The sequence below is a fragment of the Accipiter gentilis genome, chromosome 29, assembly GCF_929443795.1.
Source record: "Accipiter gentilis chromosome 29, bAccGen1.1, whole genome shotgun sequence".
Lineage (NCBI taxonomy): Eukaryota > Metazoa > Chordata > Aves > Accipitriformes > Accipitridae > Astur > Astur gentilis.
The window spans coordinates 3,917,387-3,935,276 of NC_064908.1; the positions used below are offsets into that span (position 1 = coordinate 3,917,387).

General features: G+C 48.4%; 4 protein-coding genes and 1 pseudogene across 5 annotated transcripts in view; 2 read left to right on the forward strand and 3 right to left on the reverse strand.

Moving 5' to 3' along the window:
- Positions 1 to 12,804, reverse strand: part of LOC126051937 (uncharacterized) — a 183,807-nt gene extending 171,003 nt beyond the window's left edge. For both annotated transcript variants that reach the window (XM_049831874.1, XM_049831873.1), the window contains exon 1: positions 12,004 to 12,804. In XM_049831874.1, the coding sequence (XP_049687831.1) occupies positions 12,093 to 12,785 (693 nt within the window). In that variant the 5' untranslated portion in view covers positions 12,786 to 12,804 and the 3' untranslated portion in view covers positions 12,004 to 12,092. The remainder of the gene's footprint in view (positions 1 to 12,003) is intronic.
- Positions 1 to 17,890, reverse strand: part of SNRPE (small nuclear ribonucleoprotein polypeptide E) — a 302,587-nt gene that overhangs the window by 272,281 nt on the left and 12,416 nt on the right. The window lies entirely within an intron of this gene.
- The window catches only part of LOC126051938 (zinc finger CCCH domain-containing protein 11A-like), a 67,342-nt pseudogene that overhangs the window by 25,546 nt on the left and 23,906 nt on the right, over positions 1 to 17,890 (forward strand).
- Positions 3,141 to 9,231, forward strand: LOC126052338 (zinc finger CCCH domain-containing protein 11A-like). The gene is given in 10 exon segments (XM_049832888.1): positions 3,141 to 3,271; positions 3,457 to 3,576; positions 4,208 to 4,331; positions 4,780 to 4,940; positions 4,942 to 4,982; positions 5,285 to 5,421; positions 5,957 to 6,027; positions 7,772 to 7,936; positions 8,337 to 8,404; positions 8,967 to 9,231. Coding segments are annotated over 10 exon segments (1,206 nt in total). The 5' UTR covers positions 3,141 to 3,217.
- LOC126052340 (zinc finger CCCH domain-containing protein 11A-like) overlaps positions 16,012 to 17,890 on the reverse strand; it is a 95,777-nt gene continuing 93,898 nt past the window's right edge. Inside the window, exon 16 of the mRNA XM_049832889.1 lies at positions 16,012 to 16,030. Coding sequence (XP_049688846.1) covers positions 16,012 to 16,030 — 19 coding nt within the window. The remainder of the gene's footprint in view (positions 16,031 to 17,890) is intronic.

Sequence of the window (17,890 nt, forward strand, 5' to 3'; positions counted from 1 at the left end):
GTGTATGCCATGGTTTCTGTAAATATTTTATTTTTCGCTGTTATGCCCGTATTCTCCTGAAGGTCCTGTATTAAATGTAGCCTGGCCGCCTCCGCCTTTACCGGTAGTTGAGCTGTTCCCCATGACAGCAGTTAACAGCATTTTTACCAAACCCTGGCGCAGGAAAGGTGCAGGTGCGTGGTCTGTCTGTGGGGCGTCCTTAACGCTCCGCTCCAGAACCTCATCTTCCGCTACCTGCAGAACGTGAGTACCGCCGGGCTGCCGCGGCTTCGGCCCCGTGTGCGAGGAACGTCCTGGTGCTTCTTGCGCAGGGCCCTTCGAGCCGTGTGGGGAGCTGGGCGGCACACCGGACGGGTCTTTCCGAGCATGCGGCTAGAAGGCTGCATCACTGTGAGTCTCAGGATCTCTTTGGATTGGGTGTTTTGTTGGTTGTTCTTCAAATTTATAAAACTGTTTCTTCCTGTCAGGAAAAACTAGCGTGGGGGGTGCCTCTCCAATTAATAGTCTTAATTGTCCAGCCCACGTCAGCACAGCTCACGATAGTTTGTGTCGTTGTTGCTGAAGTTTAGAGCAGGGCACGTAGCTCAGCGGCGGCTTTTGTTGCTGATTTTTAGGGCTTTGATGAATGTGTGAACTTGGTGCCGGACGACGCAGAGGAAATTCACTCCAAACCAAAATCAAGGAAACAGCTGGGTATGTCAGTATGTCTGTGTAAGCCGAGCGATGCCTGAAACCTGGCTGCGTGAGCCTTCCCCGTAGCAAGGCTTTAAAGCATGAAAGGTGTGAAGAGGGTTGAGTTTGGAGTACAGTGAGCGGATACGGGCTAGGTCTCGGTTCCTGCTGTTTCTTGAGCTGGTGGTTTTGTTGAACGTGAAGGAGAAAGAATCTGCCTCTGCCTGAGACGAGTCTTTGTCTTTCAAATGTGCGTAACAACGGATGGGCTGCGCTGCACTTTTTCTGCAGCCCGGGTGGCTGGAGGGGTCCAGTCAAACTCCTGCTCAGGAATATGGAAGGCGACAAGCGGAATGCTGAGCTGCTTGGACATTCAAAAGAGCTAGATCTGAGGGGATTTCTCTTGTTCCCCCCATGGTGGTGGATATAGTAAAGTTGCACTATACAGGTGTGTCTCACTTCCTAGGGAAAAGAAATGGCACCTTCTAGACCGTGAATTCCTCCTGATTTGTGTTGGAATGCCTCTGCTGGGCAAAGCAGTGGTCCTTACTTGCCTTCCATTTAGGAGTTGGCTTGTGCAAACTGCAGAAATCGTGCTTGAAATTTCATTTAATTATCAATGGCATCAGCAGCACACCCAGTAATTTCTAGGAGGAGATGCGTAGGAATCTGCATGACACAACAGTCTGTTTTCGAAGGTGCTAAGGGTGAAAAGTGAATAGTCCCATCAATACTGAAGAAGGGAAGGAACCCTTGCACTTAACAACTGTTTTTCTTCCCTTTGACAAGCAGTCAAAACCCAATAACTAACATGAGAACCCACCTTGTCCTCTCTTTATTTCAGATTTGGGAAAATTCCCTGCCAGAAAAAAAAAAAAAACTCCTGGAAAATCCGCTAGTGTTTATGTGAGTAGAAGGTTCCAACCTTTTGCTATTAATTTGTAAGAACCATTTCATTCCGTTTTGTCCAAGAGAGTCAGAAATACTTGCACGGAAACGCGCAGCGTCTGAATGAAAGGGGTCAGAACCGCTTGAATTTGAGCTTTATCTGGTGTGGTTGCAGGTTTTATGGCATTTAGTATCTTTAAAAGGGTAAGAATCAAAGTATCTGACTTCGCATGAAGAAAACCTGCTTGTGGCTAAAGAAGATCAGTTTCAGCTCTGGAGGCACCAAAAAATCATCAGCTGTCGAACTGGACCTAAGCCATCTTTTCAAACCTTCCGTGATCTTGCTGCAATGCATGATGATGGATATATGGATTAGAGAAGAGCGTATGAAGGCAAACTTGTAGCATTGGCTCTGATGTAAAAAGAGAACAAATTCTTTCCTAAAAATCAAAGTCATCCCAAATTCTTGGTATCATGCAGCCATGCCACTTGCAAAGGAAGCATTTCCCTGCCTCTCAAAGCTTGCGGTATCCTCGATCTGCTGTCTCCCTGCTGTTAATTGATTGCAACTCCGCGTGTCCGATTAGGGCTGAGAGTTGCTCTCGCTACGGATATCGTGCAACATAGGCTGTGCACGCTCGCGTGTGTAGAAACGTTGATACTGTATGCGTGTAGGTAGGTATGCCTGTTTGTGTGCTGACCCCCAAATCCCTCGTGTTATAAAGCATCAGCCTTGAAGGCACATTCATCAAACCGTTACGTAGATCTTTTGGGTTTGCCGGTTCCCTCAAAATGAGAGACTTTCTATGCAGTCTGCTGTGGCAAATAGCCCCACATTCTAATTTTCACTCTCACTCTTGCTGACTTTATCATCACTCGCTCTTGGTGTGTGCATAAACAGGTATGTGTATGTATGTCCAGACAGTATTTAACAGGTAGAGTTGACTAAAACAACTGTAAGGAGTGGAAATTCTGGCTATTCTGCTTCAGCTGTGGACAACTTGGCTTCAGATTCTCATCCAGAGAATGAGATGTGTTAGCAAGAGCTTGTCCTGCGCTTCAGACGACATGATGGGTGGTTTGCATACGCATCATAGTGCAGCATTCTCTGTGTAACTTGTGACACTGAGGGCGCTGTCAGGCTAGTGGAGTGCGGTGACCAGCAGGTAAATCATCAGCAGCTGTCTGCGTCTGGGGTAAGGCTGACGGATTGACAAGGGGGATGAGAACACGTAGTTCCTGGGGCTCTGCCTTCCTTGTGATCTGGCTGTCCTAATCAACAGGGGGGGCGTTAAGCATCTTTAATATTTTTGTAAGCGATTAAAGGCACAAAGCAGAGCAGCAAGAGAGACTGCCCAAGTGAAATACTTTGTGCTTTATAACCCGCAAGTACCCACAGGTAGGGGCAATAATACTCCTCTCGTGCGTTAGCTGGGGTGCAACAAAAAAGGTTAGACCGGGGAGTAGGACTGTTTCTCCTTTTTCACTTACTGATACCTTTCTTTAGGGTTACTTTGAAAAAGACGATTTGACTGATCGAGCCGTCAGGAGACTTTCCGTCCAAGAAAGAGCAAAGCCAGCTCTTACGAGGACTGGAGGAAGTCCCTGCTGAGAGCGAACCCTTCGAACCTGAGCTCGTTCTCAGACGGTGTCGATTATGTCCAAGCAAGGGGACGACTGCTACTTCTATTTCTATTCCACCTGTGACAAGGTATGTTTGGGCTGCTTTTGCTTTGGGGTTTCTTGTTGAGTTTTTAGGAGAGGAGGGGGCGGAGACATCCAGATGTCTGTTAACTTAAGAAGCAGTTAGATTCTGCTTCCAGTTCTACTAGCATGGATAATTTTTGAGGCTGTACTCTTTTAATTTCCTCTTTGTGGGTTTCCTTTTGGTTACAGGGAGACAGCTGTTCCTTCCGCCACTGTGCGGCTGCTCTGGGAAGTGAGAGAGTGTGCAGGCGGTGGCAGGAGGGTCGCTGTTTCAAGCCTACCTGCAGATTGAGACACATGGAAGTCGATGTGAGTGTTTGCCTAAAGATGTGTTCTCCAACTAAATCCCTGAAAGCATTTTTCCTTGCTGTCGGCAGACTGAATGTGCTTGTACGTGCTAGATTTACTTGCTTTCAAATGATACTGGTTTCTGTTACTTGGAGGGGGGTGGGAGGAAGTTGGGGGAAGAAAAATCAATTTCTGAGGTATACCTCAGCAAGACATTTTTGTATTAGGTGCTGGCGTTGTTCTGACGTCTTGGGGTAGCACAGGGCGGGGAGGGAGAAGATGGGAAGGAAATAAGGCTCTGAAAGAGAACTTGAGATAGATTCAAGCTAGGCAGTTCAAGGCATTTTTCCCCTCTGAATAATCCCAGTATTTTGCACATTGTCTTAGTTTAACCCACCCTGAACTGATGTGTGCGAGCCCGCGACTTCTCCAACGGAACGACAGGAAAGCTAGATAATATGTAGTAGTTACAGCTTACGCAAGTTTTGTCGATCTGCCCTGAAATGCTTTCAGTGATAGACTGCCCTTGGGAATGATGTTTCCGCACTGCACTGCACTGCGATAGCCCTGTCTCTGGCATGACGTGTAACTATGTCTCTTAGCAAGCCTAAGGCGAGTGTTACCACGAGCTTTTCTTTCTTTCTGTCTTCAGAAAAAGCGCAGTGAGATTCCTTGCTACTGGGAGAATCAACCAGCTGGCTGTCAGAAATCCAACTGCGCGTTCCATCACACGAAAGGACGCTATGTTGATGGGCGCTTCTTCCCGCCAAGCAAAAGTGAGTTTCTTGGGCCCTTTTCCTTTAAGCATGAAAGAATTAATTCTGAATATTACTTCGGAGTGGGTACAATGCCGTAGAAGGCATCAAGTAACTGCTCACTGATGAGTGTAGGGAGAAGTGAGCAGTCACAGGCTCTCAGCTAAACGGACTGTAATTCTGGTGTTTAATTTTTTCTTTCATGCTCAGCTTCTCTGTGCTTTGTGTGATCTTTGCACTTCAGGTGGCTTTCCCTTCATTTCATCCTTTCTGGAGGGTAGGGTGGTGAGATGAGTGTGTGAAGGGAAGCCGTTGTTCCTAGTGTGTTCGTAGGGGTGGGGAATAGGAAACTCTGAATTCAGCAGCCAGGTGGGTTGTCTACCTTATCTACCGTATCTAGACAGTGAGTGCAAGGTTGGGGTGACAGTTTTACATGGCCAAATGAGAGATGGTCCTCGTCTTCCTCTAGCTACGCTTCCAAGTCCACCTGAGCCTGCAGAAGATGATGTGAAAATGGCTCAGGCGTCACTGCAGCAAAACACACTTTCTGTCCAGTCAAGTCCCACTCCGCAGCTGAGGGGGGTGATGAAAGTGGAAAGCTCTGAAAAGGTCCCAAGTCCTACACATCCTCCAGCCAGTTGTAATCAGTGCTGCAGATGACGATGAAGATGGGTACTTTTTGCTTACTGAAGGCATTTCTACTGGAGGTGAATGTATAACTTCACAGAGTGCCTGAACTGTGTCGTGTTTAAAGCTACGGACGAGAGTCTGGAGTCTTAAATATTTTTTTCCCCGGTATAGCTCTCGCTTATATGAGCCTGTCAAGTCAATGCAGCTGTTTAAAAAACACCTCCCGCAAACAGTTGCTTGTAGTTAAGAATGCGAACAGAATATGAACCGTGGACTGAAACGTCGTTGTACGAGCTACATGAGCATGAAACGCCTTGTATAATCCCTGCTCCATAACTGAAGAGGTTTTATTTTGGACTTTCAGAGCAGCTTTCTGAAGAAGGAGGTGAAACTAAAACACCTGTCCAGCAACCAGCAACACAAGCCCATAGTGGATCGCGGATAATTTCCACTGGGAAACGCAGGGCTGATACAAAGCAAGGTATTCTAGCAGCTGTAGTAGGATGGCTTGGAAGGAGAACTTGACGATGAACTCCAAAGTGATATGTTCTAAATCTACAGTAGAACATCGGGTAGCTGGATGGAGTCAGTTATTTCCACGAGCTCATTCCTGTCTAATACTGTCGTGTGTCCCTTGGGTCAGACAGGTCAACTCCTCCTTGTAGACTTTTGTAAAACAAAAGAGAGCCACAGCGTGGAGTTGAAATGCCTGCAAATGTGTCCTTTCAAACACTGTGGGAAGAAGCCATGTCTAATGGAATCTAATATCGTGTAGATGGATTAAAACGCTTAAAACTGCAGGTTTTACTCTGTAGGGTGGGAGGAGGGGTGAAGAAGGGTGCCAATCGCTTACCAAAATACCCATCCGTTCTATGGCTTTTTGTCCTGGTGGGGAGTGTTGAGAGGGTTTATTTGGAAGACTTTGGAAGGGTTCTGAGCTGTCAGAAGCTTGAGGATGTGTGCTCTTCAACATGTGCCTTTAGGCCTCAGCTTCATTAATGATTTTCTGTTTCCAGAGGACAATTTAAATTTTGGAATAAAAACACTTGAAGAAATCAAATTGGAGAAACTAAAGGAAAAAACAAAAAGCCAAGGTGGTGAGTTAATATCCCCTACTTGTAGTGACTACTATTGTTTCCATTTCATGGCTCCTCAACCAAAAGGTTAAGTAATAATTAAGATAATTCAGACACGTCTGCCTGCTGGTGCTGCCTTTTCTAATGGAAACCATGCTTTTAGGCTTCCAGGCCCTGGTTTGATTGCAAATATTTGGCATTTGTAGGTGCTCAGTTTGTTGTGTTGCAGTAAAAGATCCAGAAGGGGTTTTTATCAGCCTGACATTAAGCCATAGCTCATCATGTATTACACCACCTTACAGACCCTCCAGTGTGCTTAATTGGACTCTCATGTTCCTGAAGTTGAGTGAGATTTGTGAATGAGCTAATGTGTCGACAGCACGTGGCAGAAGTAGCGGTTGGGTGAAGTGCAGTAGCAGCAGAGAGTGAGGCTAATGTCAATACGAGTGTCAGTATGCAAATAAGGGGATAACTGGGAAAACCGGGCAGTAATGCAAGGGCAGACCTATAGAAGATGGTATTATACAAGTAGCCAATTTTTGAAGCGTTGACCAGGCTGACGGTGGCTCTTGCGGACAGTAGCGTGATACGAGTCTGTGTATAAGTGGTGGTGTTCAGATCTGCACAAATTCCTTTGAAAGGCAAAAACCGTGGGGCACTACTACTACGCGTAGTCACTCGTTTCTGTGGTTTGGCTACCAGAAGAGTGCCTTTTGCCGGGACGTGGGCTAGAAGGACAATGCTCTTAGTGGCTACTGGCTTCTGTGCAGTGAAGAGCTAGATTAGTCTTTGTCTTAGGGGAGGAGCCCGTGATTCAACTGAATCTTGGCGAGAGGATGGGAAAACGGAAAGCCTCCAGAGGAAGAGCTTTTTGTGAGGCGTTGTTCGGGTGCCCTCATCTAAACGTGACTATGTTGAAGGGTATTTTTGCTGCGTGCCGGAGGAAAATACATTTTGGCAGAGATGTGTATTGACGGCAGGCAGAAGTGGCAAATTTGGTTAGCAGCTGATAGGCAAATCTAAGAAAAGATCCCCGGAAGCATGGAAGTTTGTGGCTGACTGTTCTAAAATCCGCCTCCAGAGAAACGTTCTTAAAGTATTGCCTGTTTCCTCTCTTTCTGAAGCTGGTAAAAGTGTCCTTCCGTTAAAGCGCAAGCTTGCTGACAGGCTGGGGAAGAAGACAGAGGTTCTGGAGAGTGCTGACAAAGCACCAAAGAGAGGTGCAGCTACTAAGCAGACATGGGGATTTGATGCACAGATTTTCTGTTTAGGTTTGCTGTTTGTCCTTTCTTCTAGTGGTTCTTTGTGCGTGTTGGTTGCGGGCTCAAGGTAGCTCTGAATCCCAGTGACGTGACGGCTCTCATTTCGAAACGTGAACAGCAAATGGAGATTTATGCAGCCTGCCGAACTTTTTCTGTTCTCTCTTGTAGTTCAAGTCCCCAGGTCTCTGAAGGAGAGGCTAGGACTGCCCTCTGAACAGAGCCGTACAGAGACAGGTACGAACTGGCTATTAAGTATGCTTTCCCCTTTTGTCTTTCCATGAGCTTTCATACAGCCCTAAAAGTGAATTTAAAAAACCCTGCCTGATTCCTCTTGCTCGAGTGCTGAAGCTCGAGTGCTGTTTAGCTGCTGGCTAAATACACTTAACTAGAAGGACTGTGGCGCTGTTAAGAGAACCTGTTTGTTTGTTGGGTTTTTTTTTCCTGAGGCAGAGCAAGACGGTATCAATTCTCTCTTCCTTTTACTCTAGCCAAACCAAAGGGGTGCCTGAAGCCTTTGGATGGGAAAGCCACCTCTCCCACAAAGCAGCCACTGAAACGTAAGGCAGCCGAGAGTCATCCGTCTGCCGTGGCGGCTGTGAAGCCACTGAGTGCCACTGGTGGCGACGGGAAGGAGCCTTCAGCTAAAAAAGCGGCTGTGGTAAGGAGAGCGGCTGAGGCAGTAGTGGGTCCCTAGTAAAATTTATGCCCAAGTTGTAGCCTCCTCTTGGAGAAAAGATGGAAGACTGAAATGTTCTACGGGTCGCCGTTCCCTTTTAAATCCAAAAGTGGTCGACAGGACGCTCGCAGTACCTTTCTGCTTTTTACGAGGTGAATGGCAGTGTTTACATAATGCTCTGCTATGTCCCTTAATTGCTGCGTTCTTTAAGAAGACCCAAGGTCGTTAGTAAACGTTAAGGGAATGCTAACTTTTCTTCAGGTGTGCCCTGGCTCTGTATTTTGGTTAAGGCTCAGCAATGCCAGAGGAGAAGCAGCGGAGGAAGAATCTGCAAAGCAGTCTTTGACCTGTGTATCATAAAAACCATCTTGCTTCTTCCTAGGCCCTTGTTCCGGCTTTGCCAGAGGGCAGCCTCTTCTCCATTGGCGGGAGAGGAAAACCCCAAACCAGGTAACAACCACAACTTGTTCTTTCGCTTCATCAGTGTGCCTTTCACGTGAAACGAAGGTTGTTGGTCTTTTTTTTTCACACGTGGAAAAATGAGAGTTTTGAGATAATTCATGCCAAAATCCAGCAGAGGAAAAACTCGTCTGAAATAATAAGTTTCTAGGAGCTGGCTGGACTGCTTATCTAGATCCTTGTCTGAAAATGCTGCAAGTTGGTACAGCTTTTCAGTGGCTTCTTGGGTTTTCTGAACGCCTGCGGAGGTTGACTTGGTCACCCTTTTGCAGTCAAATTAGTAAAGGTGGCAAAGTGCCTCTGGCGACAAAAACGGAACCTTCTTTGCCAGACCCCAGATGCTGTGTCTTCGCGGATAAATCCCCAAACTGCAAAATGTACCTGCTGATACATTGGACTCTAGAAGCAGCCCCAGGTTAATTGAATAACAATCCCTGCGTAAGGCTGAGGGGTAGGAGGGATTAACTACCATTTTAAGAGCTGGTTTGCAGAAAACATCTCTCTGCTTAAGGAATGTCATACACTGATTTGCTCTCTTTCTTGTTCTTCCCAGTCCTGAACTGCATCCTGGAAGCCCGGCAGACTCTGTGGCACCGTCAGAGGTCTCAAGCTCGACCTCAGCTTCCTCAGGAGTAGCAGTAAAGACAGAGGGGTTGAGCTCCACAGGGGCCTGGGAAGCCCCCTTCTCTGTAGAAGACGACTTTGAGCAGTTTCTTTGGGAGATCTCAGGAGGCAAACTGGAAGAGATAATTGACCCGGACCCAGAGAAGGATGAGGATGAGCTCCTCATGGAGCTTGCTGAAATGCTGGACACCTGAAGCGCATAGTCTTAAGGCTTAAAATAAAGAAAGAAATAAATGGAAACTGATTCTTTTGTTGGATACCCAGAGGTGATTCTTTTTCTAGCTGAGGCTTTGCAAGGAGTCTTAAAGCACAGGTGAACTGGTAGACATTGGGAGTACCTGCACGCAGTTGTCCTGAAATTCCCTGCTGGTCACACACATAGTGTGAATTTGTGACCCTGCAGAAGACAGCCGAGACTGGGGTCTATTGTGTACCCTGCCACCAGGGATCTCTCCTGCTGGCTTAGCAGCCTTCTCTGTCATCATCATCAAAAAAGAGAAGCACCAACATTTAAGCAGAGCCCAGCAATAGTTAAAGTCTCCAAAATCTGTCACAGTACTAAGGAAAACTAGGTTTGCGTGATCCCAAGAAGGCATCTTAGGACAGCACCATTCTGCACGGTATTCTCCTCCTTTAAGCCACTTGTATTTTGAAAACTAGTGCTATCCGGTGAGAGGGGCGACACAAAAAGCATTACTTTATTTTATTTCGTTACTTTCTCAGACAGTTGTCTCTCTGTTCGCATCTCAAACTCCTGCTCCTGGCAGTGCTTCTGTCCTACTTGTGCGTAAGCATACTGCAGCTTCTGACGGTTCACAGCAGTTTTCAAGCGGAAACTTTGATGAGGCACAAGTGGACAACACCCCCTCCTAGAGCCAGATCTCTGACAGTGGCTAAACAGGACAGCTTCAGCACTCAAGCAAGAGGAATCAGGCAGGGTTTTTTAAATTCACTTTTAGGGCTGTATGAAAGCTCATGGAAAGACAAAAGGGGAAAGCATACTTAATAGCCAGTTCGTACCTGTCTCTGTACGGCTCTGTTCAGAGGGCAGTCCTAGCCTCTCCTTCAGAGACCTGGGGACTTGAACCACAAGAGAGAACAGAAAAAGTTCGGCAGGCTGCATAGATCTCCATTTGCTGTTCACGTTTCGAAATGAGAGCCATCACTTCACTGGGATTCAGAGCTACCTTGAGCCCGCAACCAACACGCACAAAGAACCACTAGAAGAAAGCACAAACAGCAAACCTAAACAGAAAATCTGTGCATCAAATCCCCATGTCTGCTTAGTAGCTGTACCTCTCTTTGGTGCTTTGTCAGCATTCTCCAGAACCTCTGTCTTCTTCCCCAGCCTGTCAGCAAGCTTGTGCTTTAGCGTAAGGACACTTTTACCAGCTTCAGAAAGAGAGGAAACAGGCAATACTTTAAGAACGTTTCTCTGGAGGCGGATTTTAGAACAGTCAGCCACAAACTTCCATGCTTCCGGGGATCTTTTCTTAGATTTGCCTTTCAGCTGATAACCAAATTTGCCACTTCTGCCTGCCGTCAATACACATCTCTGCCAAAATGTATTTTCCTCCGGCACGCAGCAAAAATACCCTTCAACATAGTCACGTTTAGATGAGGGCACCCGAACAACGCCTCACAAAAAGCTCTTCCTCTGGAGGCTTTCTGTTTTCCCATCCTCTCGCCAAGATTCAGTTGAATCACAGGCTCCCCCCGTAAAACAAAAACTAATCTCTTCACTGCACAGAAACCAGTAGCCACTAAGAGCATTGTCCTTCTAGCCCACGTCCCGGCAAAAGGCACTCTTCTGGTAGCCAAACCACAGAAACGAGTGACTACGCGTAGTAGTAGTGCCACACGGTTTTTGCCTTTCAAAGGAATTTGTGCAGATCTGAACAGCACCACTTATACACAGACTCGTATCACGCTACTGTCCGCAAGAGCCACCGTCAGCCTGGTCAACGCTTCAAAAATTGGCTACTTGTATAATACCATCTTCTATAGGTCTGCCCTTGCATTACTGCCTGGTTTTCCCAGTTATCCCCTTATTTGCATACTGACACTCGTATTGACATTAGCCTTTCTCTCTGCTGCTACTGCACTTCACCCAACCGCTACTTCCGCCACGTGCTGTCGACACATTAGCTCATTCACAAATCTCACTCAACTTCAGGAACATGAGAGTCCAATTAAGCACACTGGAGGGTCTGTAAGGTGGTGTAATACATGATGAGCTACGGCTTAATGTCAGGCTGATAAAAACCCCTTCTGGACCTTTTACTGCAACACAACAAACTGAGCACCTACAAATGCCAAATATTTGCAATCAAACCAGGGCCTGGAAGCCTAAAAGCATGGTTTCCATTAGAAAAGGCAGCACCAGCAGGCTAACGTGTCTGAATTATCCTAATTATTACTTAACCTTTTGGTTGAGGAGCCATGAAATGGAAACAATAGTAGTCACTACAAGTAGGGGATATTAACTCACCACCTTGGCTTTTTGTTTTTTCCTTTAGTTTCTCCAATTTGATTTCTTCAAGTGCTTTTATTCCAAAATTTAAATTGTCCTTCAAGATCATTAAGTCCAACCATCATCCATGCACAGTAACCCATGTTCTGGAGTACCCCGTCTACGTGCTTTTTGAATACCTCCAGGATGGTGACTCAACCACTTCCCTGGGCAGCCTATTCCATTGTCTTGCAACCCTGTCAGTAAAGCATTTTTTTCCTAATATCCAACTTCAATCTCCCTTGCCTCAACTTGAGGCCATTTCCTCTCATCCCACCTCCAGCCACCTGACAGAAGAGACCAGCACCCCCTCACTACACCCCCCACTTCAGGCAGTTATAGAGAGCGATAAGGTCTCCCCTCAGCCTCCTCTTCTCCAGACTAAAAAGCCCCAGCTCTGAACCAAGTAGTCGAGGTGCGGCCTCACCAGTGCCGAGTACAGGGGAACAACCACCTCCCTGCTTCTGCCGGCCACACTATTTCTGATACAGGCCAGCACGCCGTTGGCCTCCTTGGCCACCTGGGCACACTGCTGGCTCATATTCAGACGGCTTCAACCAGCATCCCCAGGTCTTTCTCTGCCGGGCAGCTTTCCAGCCACTCTTCCCCAAGCCCGTAGCGCTGCATGGGGTCGCTGTGACTGAAGCGCAGGACCCGGCCCTCGGCCTTGTTGAACTTCATACGATTGGCCTTGGCCCATCGACCTAGCCTGCCCAGATCCCTACCCTCAAGCAGATCGACCCTGCCTCCCAACTGGGTGTCATCTGCAAACTTGCTGAGGGTGCACTCGATCCCCTCGTCCAAATCGTTGATGAAGATATTAAACAGAACTGGCAACAATACTGAGCCCTGGGGAATACCACTTGTGACCAGCCCCCAGCTGGATTTCACCCCAGTCACCACAACCCATTGTGCTCGTCCATCCGGCCAGTTTTTCACCCAGTGAAGAGTACACTTGTCCAAGCCATGAGACGCCAGCTTCTCAAGGAGTGTGCCGTGAGAGACAGTGTCAACGGCCTTGCTGAAGTCAAGGTAGGTAACATCCACAGCCTTTCCCTCATCCACTAGGAGGGTCACCTGCTCAAAGAAGGAGATCAGGTTGGTCAAGCAGGACCTGTCTTTCGTAAAGCCATGCTGACCAGGCCCGATCCCCTGCTTGTCCTGGACTTGCCATGTGAGTGCTCTCAAGACAAACCGTTTGTTGTGGTTTAATCCCAGGCAGCAACTAAGCATCATGCAGCCGCTCACTCACTCCCCCCCCCATCCAGTGGGATGAGATAAGAACGGTTTAATAGAACAGAAAAGAAGAAACTAATAATGATAAAGATAACACTAATAAAATGACAACAGTAGTAATAAAAGGATTGGAATGTAGAAATGATGCACAGGGCAATTGCTCACCACCTGCCAACCAACACCCTGCCAGTCCCCGAGCGGCGATTCCCTGCCCCCCCACTTCCCAGTTCCTATACAGGATGGGACATCACATGGTATGGAATACACCGTTGGCCAATTTGGGCCAGGTGCCCTGGTTGTGTCCTGTGCCAGCTCCTTGTGCCCTGGCTGGCCATGAGAAGCTGAAAAATCCTTGACTATAGTCTAAACAATACTGAGCAACAACTGAAAACAACAGTGTTATCAACTTTCTTCGCATACTGAACTCAAAACATAGCACCGTACCAGCTATTAGGAAGACAGTTAACTATCCCAGCTGAAACCAGGACACCATTCCATAATCTTCCCCAGTGCTGGGGTCAGGCTGACAGGCCCATAGTTCCCCAGATCCTCCCTCCGACCTTTTTTATAAATGCGAGTCACATTAGCAAGCCTCCAAGTCCTTTGGGACCTCCCCTGACGACCAGGATCGCTGATAGATGATAGAGTGGCTTGGCAAGGACCTCTGCCAGTTCCCTAAGTATTCTTGGATGGATCCCATCAGGTCCCATAGATTTGTGAGTATCCAGATGGTGTTGTAGGTCATTAACCATTTCCTCCTGGATGAAGGGGGGTATGTTCTGCTCTTCATCCTTACCTTCCAGCTCAAGGGCTGGAGTACCCCGAGCATAACTGGACTCACTATTAAAGACTGAGGCAGCAGCGGCATTAAGTACCTCGGCCTTTTCCTCATCTCTGGTTGCTACATTCCCTTCTGTATCCATTAAAGGATAGATATTCTCCTTGGGATTCTTTTTACTGTTAACATATTTGTAAAAACATTTTTTGTTGTCCCTTACAATAGTGGCCAGACTTAGTTCTAGCTGAGCTTTTGCCTTTCTAATTTTCTTTCTGTATGATCTAACAAGATCCCTGTACCCCTCCCAAGTTGCCCGCCCTTTCCTCCAGAGATGATAAGCTCTCCTTTATTTCTTGACACCTAGCAAGAGCTTCCCGTTTGGCCAGGCTGGTCATTTTCCTTGGCGGTTCGACTTGCGGCTCATGGGAATAGCCTGGTCCTGAGCCACTAAGATTTCCTTCTTATGTTCATCCCTCCTGGACCCCTTTACCCTTCAGGACCGTCTCCCAAGGGATTCTCTCAACCAGTACCTCGAAGAGGCCAAAGTTTGCCCTCCAGAAGTCCATCGTGGTGGTTTTGATGACCACCTTCCTTGCCTCACCAAGAATTGAAAATTCTATCATTTCACGGTCCCCAAGTCCAACACAGCCCCCGACCATCACACCTCCCACCAGTCCTTCCCTGTTTATAAACAACAGATCTAGCAAGGCTCCTCCCCTGGTCGGCTCACCCACCAGCCGTGTCAGGAAGTTATCTTCCACACACTCCAGGAACCTCCTAGATTGTTTACTCACTGCTGTATTCTATTTCCAGCAGATGTCTGGAAAGTTAAAGTCCCCCACGAGGACAAGGGCACACAATTCTGAGACTCCTGCCAGCCGCTTGTAGAACAATTCATCTGTCTCTTCAAGCTGGTTGGGTGGTCTGTAACAGACTCCCAGCACAATATCTGTCTTATTGGCTTTCCCTCTCATCCTCACCCATAAGCACTCTACCTTGTCATCAGAATCGTGTAGCTCTGTACAGTCAAAACATTCCCTAACACAGAGAGCCACCCCACCACCTCTTCTACCTTGTCTATCCCTTCTGAAGAGACCATTGCAGCACTCCAGTCATGGGAGTCATCCCACCATGTTTCTGTGATAGCGACTAAGCCATATCTGTCCTGCTGCACAATGGCTTCCAGCTCCTCCTGTTTATTGCTCATTCTGCATGCACTGGCATAGATGCATTTGAGCTGGGTTATAGAATCCACCCCTAACATCAGCACGCTGCCCCCAGGCTCATCTCTGGTGCACCTAGTTTTATCCCTTACCCCCTTTGAACCTAGTTTAAAGCCCTCTCTATGAGCCCGGCCATCTCATGAGCGAGGATTCTTTTACCCCTTTGAGATAGCTGGAAACTATCTGTTGCTAGCAAGCGCAATGCCATGTAAACCTCCCCACAATCAAAAAAACCAAAATTCCACGGATGGCACCAGCCTCCAAGCCACATATTAACCAGGTGTGTTTTCCTGTTCCTTTCAGTGTATTTCCCTGCCACTGAAGGGATTGAGGAAAACACTACCTGTGTTCCCGATCCTTCCACTAATCGTCCCAGTGCCCAGAAGTCCCTTTTGATTGCTTTTGGATTTCTCCCTGCAATCTCATCACCACGAACCTGCACAACCAGCAATGGGTAATAATCAGAGGTCCAAACCAGACCAGGGAGTTTCCTGCTAATGTCTTTTACCCGGGCCCCAGGGAGGCAGCAGACTTCCCTGTGGGGTGGGTCAGGTCTGCATATTGGGCCCTCTATCCCCCTCAGAAGGGAGTTGCCTTTGACAATTACCTTCCTTTTTCTTTTTTTCAGAGGATGTGAGAATGCGTGAGGCCGCCCAACTGAGCCTAGGCACCTCCCTAGATAGGACTTCATCTACACCCCGATCTTCACTGGCCTGGTCCTCAAGTTCCAGAGCCCCACACCTGTTGTGCAGGGGCAACTGGAAGGTGAGGGAGACCAGGAGCGGACTTGCCCGCCTCCCCGAGCAGGGACCTGTATCCATTCCCCTCCATCTCTTAGGTCCCCTCCTGTCTGGTGGCAGGAGGGCAGGGGAACCTCCGCTTCTTGCAGACCCTCCATCTGCTGCCTCTGCCTCAGGAATGGCGGGGTGTGGGCCCACCAGTCTATCTCCCTCTCACACTCCCTGACACTCCTCAACCTTTCCACTTCCTCCTTCAGCTCTGCCACCAGGCTGAGCAGATCATCCACCCAGTCACAACTCACACAAGAGCTGTCCCCGCTGCCCTCCACCATCAGTGACAGACTCAGGCACTCCCTGCAGCCAGAGACATGGACAGCTGCCTGTTGACACGGGACCGCTGTCTGCGCTGCCACATTTTTCCTAAAAACAGCTTTTACCCGAGCGGCAACCATACCTGGGTCTCCCTCCAGGCCGATGCCCACCGCTCAAGTAGCCTTCTCGAGCCTGGAGGAGGAAGACGGGGGCTGCGCCCCGCCTGCACCAACTGCCGCACAAACTGCCACGGCCTGGTCGCCCCCGGCAATGCCCGCACCGCCACAGCCTCTCTCAGGAGAGCCGCCGGCTCTGCACAATCCCTCCACTCTTCCCCGGGGCTCCTGGGCCTCGGGAACCTCCCGGCCCGCCTCAGTCTAGCGCTTAGCCGCCGACTTACCGTTGCCTCTGCTGGCCTCGCCGCTATACGGGGGGTCGACTGAGAAGTTCCAGACAACAGATGTGTTTCTACTGATTTCTGGCATCAAAAGGCTTTGGACGGTATCACTTGCACAAAGAAAACTCCCTCTACCTTCTCCAGATGCTCCAGAATCCGCTACTGCTGCAGCTGCAACAACCCACGTCTATGGCAAATCTCTTTGACAGCTCTTGTTTACCCAGGCACAGTTGCAGTCCATCGCTCCTCTTCTTCCAGCTGAAAAAACAGCCCGCTGGCTCGGCCACACCGTCACTGCCAACGTGAGAGCTGGGAACATACATCCAACTACCACTGTTAAACCCCCTGTCCAGGGAGACGGCTGACACAGACACGTTACAGGCACAGTCACCCTCCCCTACAGCACTTCCAGCTATGACCCCTGCCTGTCAGCCATGGCCCATCACACACAACGCTCTGATTGCAGATGTCACCAAAGACTCACTGTCCCCAGATGAGTACCTGGCTTGCCACGGCTCATTTTTTGTTTGTTTGTTCTAGATATGGCACACCAGGTGAACCACAGATCCAAAGTTCCACACAATGCAAGTCTTTGCTCTTCTTCCAGGCAACAGCGAGTGCTTCAACATACTGCATTCAGTAACGAAGCTCTCTCCATCTTGCTCAGTGCCAACAGGCATGACTGCAGCACACGCAGCTGTAGCGGTACCTGCACGTCCCAAATCCTCAACAAATTTTTAGACAGCACCAATTTTTAATGTAGTGGCTTTCCCTTAATGTATAACCCCTTCCTTCTCGTATTTTTAGCGGGCGGCTCTCCTCTATTGCTCACTCTGTCCACCAGCTTTTCCTCCTCCGTGTTCAAATGGGCATCGGGAATCAATTACAAACCAAGGGGACTGCTAAAGGTGCTACATCTACTCTTGGGCGACACAGGCATACTTAAATAAGACACGCTCATTCTTTTTCCATTTCTGGAGTCAATGCTGGGGCCTGGCAGCAATTTAATACAACGATTCAGCTTCCTCACTAACGCATTTTAGTAAATCTCAGAAAGAGTCAATTTGCAGCCATTTGGAAGGGTACCATTTTTAGATGAAAAGCGACAGCAAGAGAAAATTATCTCTAGACTACCTTTCACCCTGAGACAACCGGCCACCCAGCAACAAATTCAGCCTATCTGTTCAGCGCAATCAGTTGAATCACTGATCACTCCTGCGCTCGCTGTTTCAACAGCACTCTGTCCCCACCAAGAGCACAAGCACGTCACTTAGCACAGGCTGCTGTTTATCCTCGCCAGCAGGTGGTAAATAATAAATACCACCACTCAGGTAGTTCAGAACTCGGAAAGACCCATCCGGCGTGCCGCCCCACTCCCCACAAGACTCGAAGGGCCCTGCGCAAGAAGCACCAGGACGTTCCTCTCACACAGGGCCGAAGCCGCGGCAGCCCAGCGGTACTCACGTTCTGCAGGTAGCGGAAGATGAGGTTCTGGAGCGAGTATTAAGGACGCCCCACAGACAGAGCACACACCCGCACCTTTCCTGTGCCAGGGTTCGGTAAAAACGCTGTTAACTGCTGTCATGGGGAACAGCTCAACTACCGGTGAAGGCAAAGGAGAACAGGCTACATTTAATATAGGACCTTCAGGACAA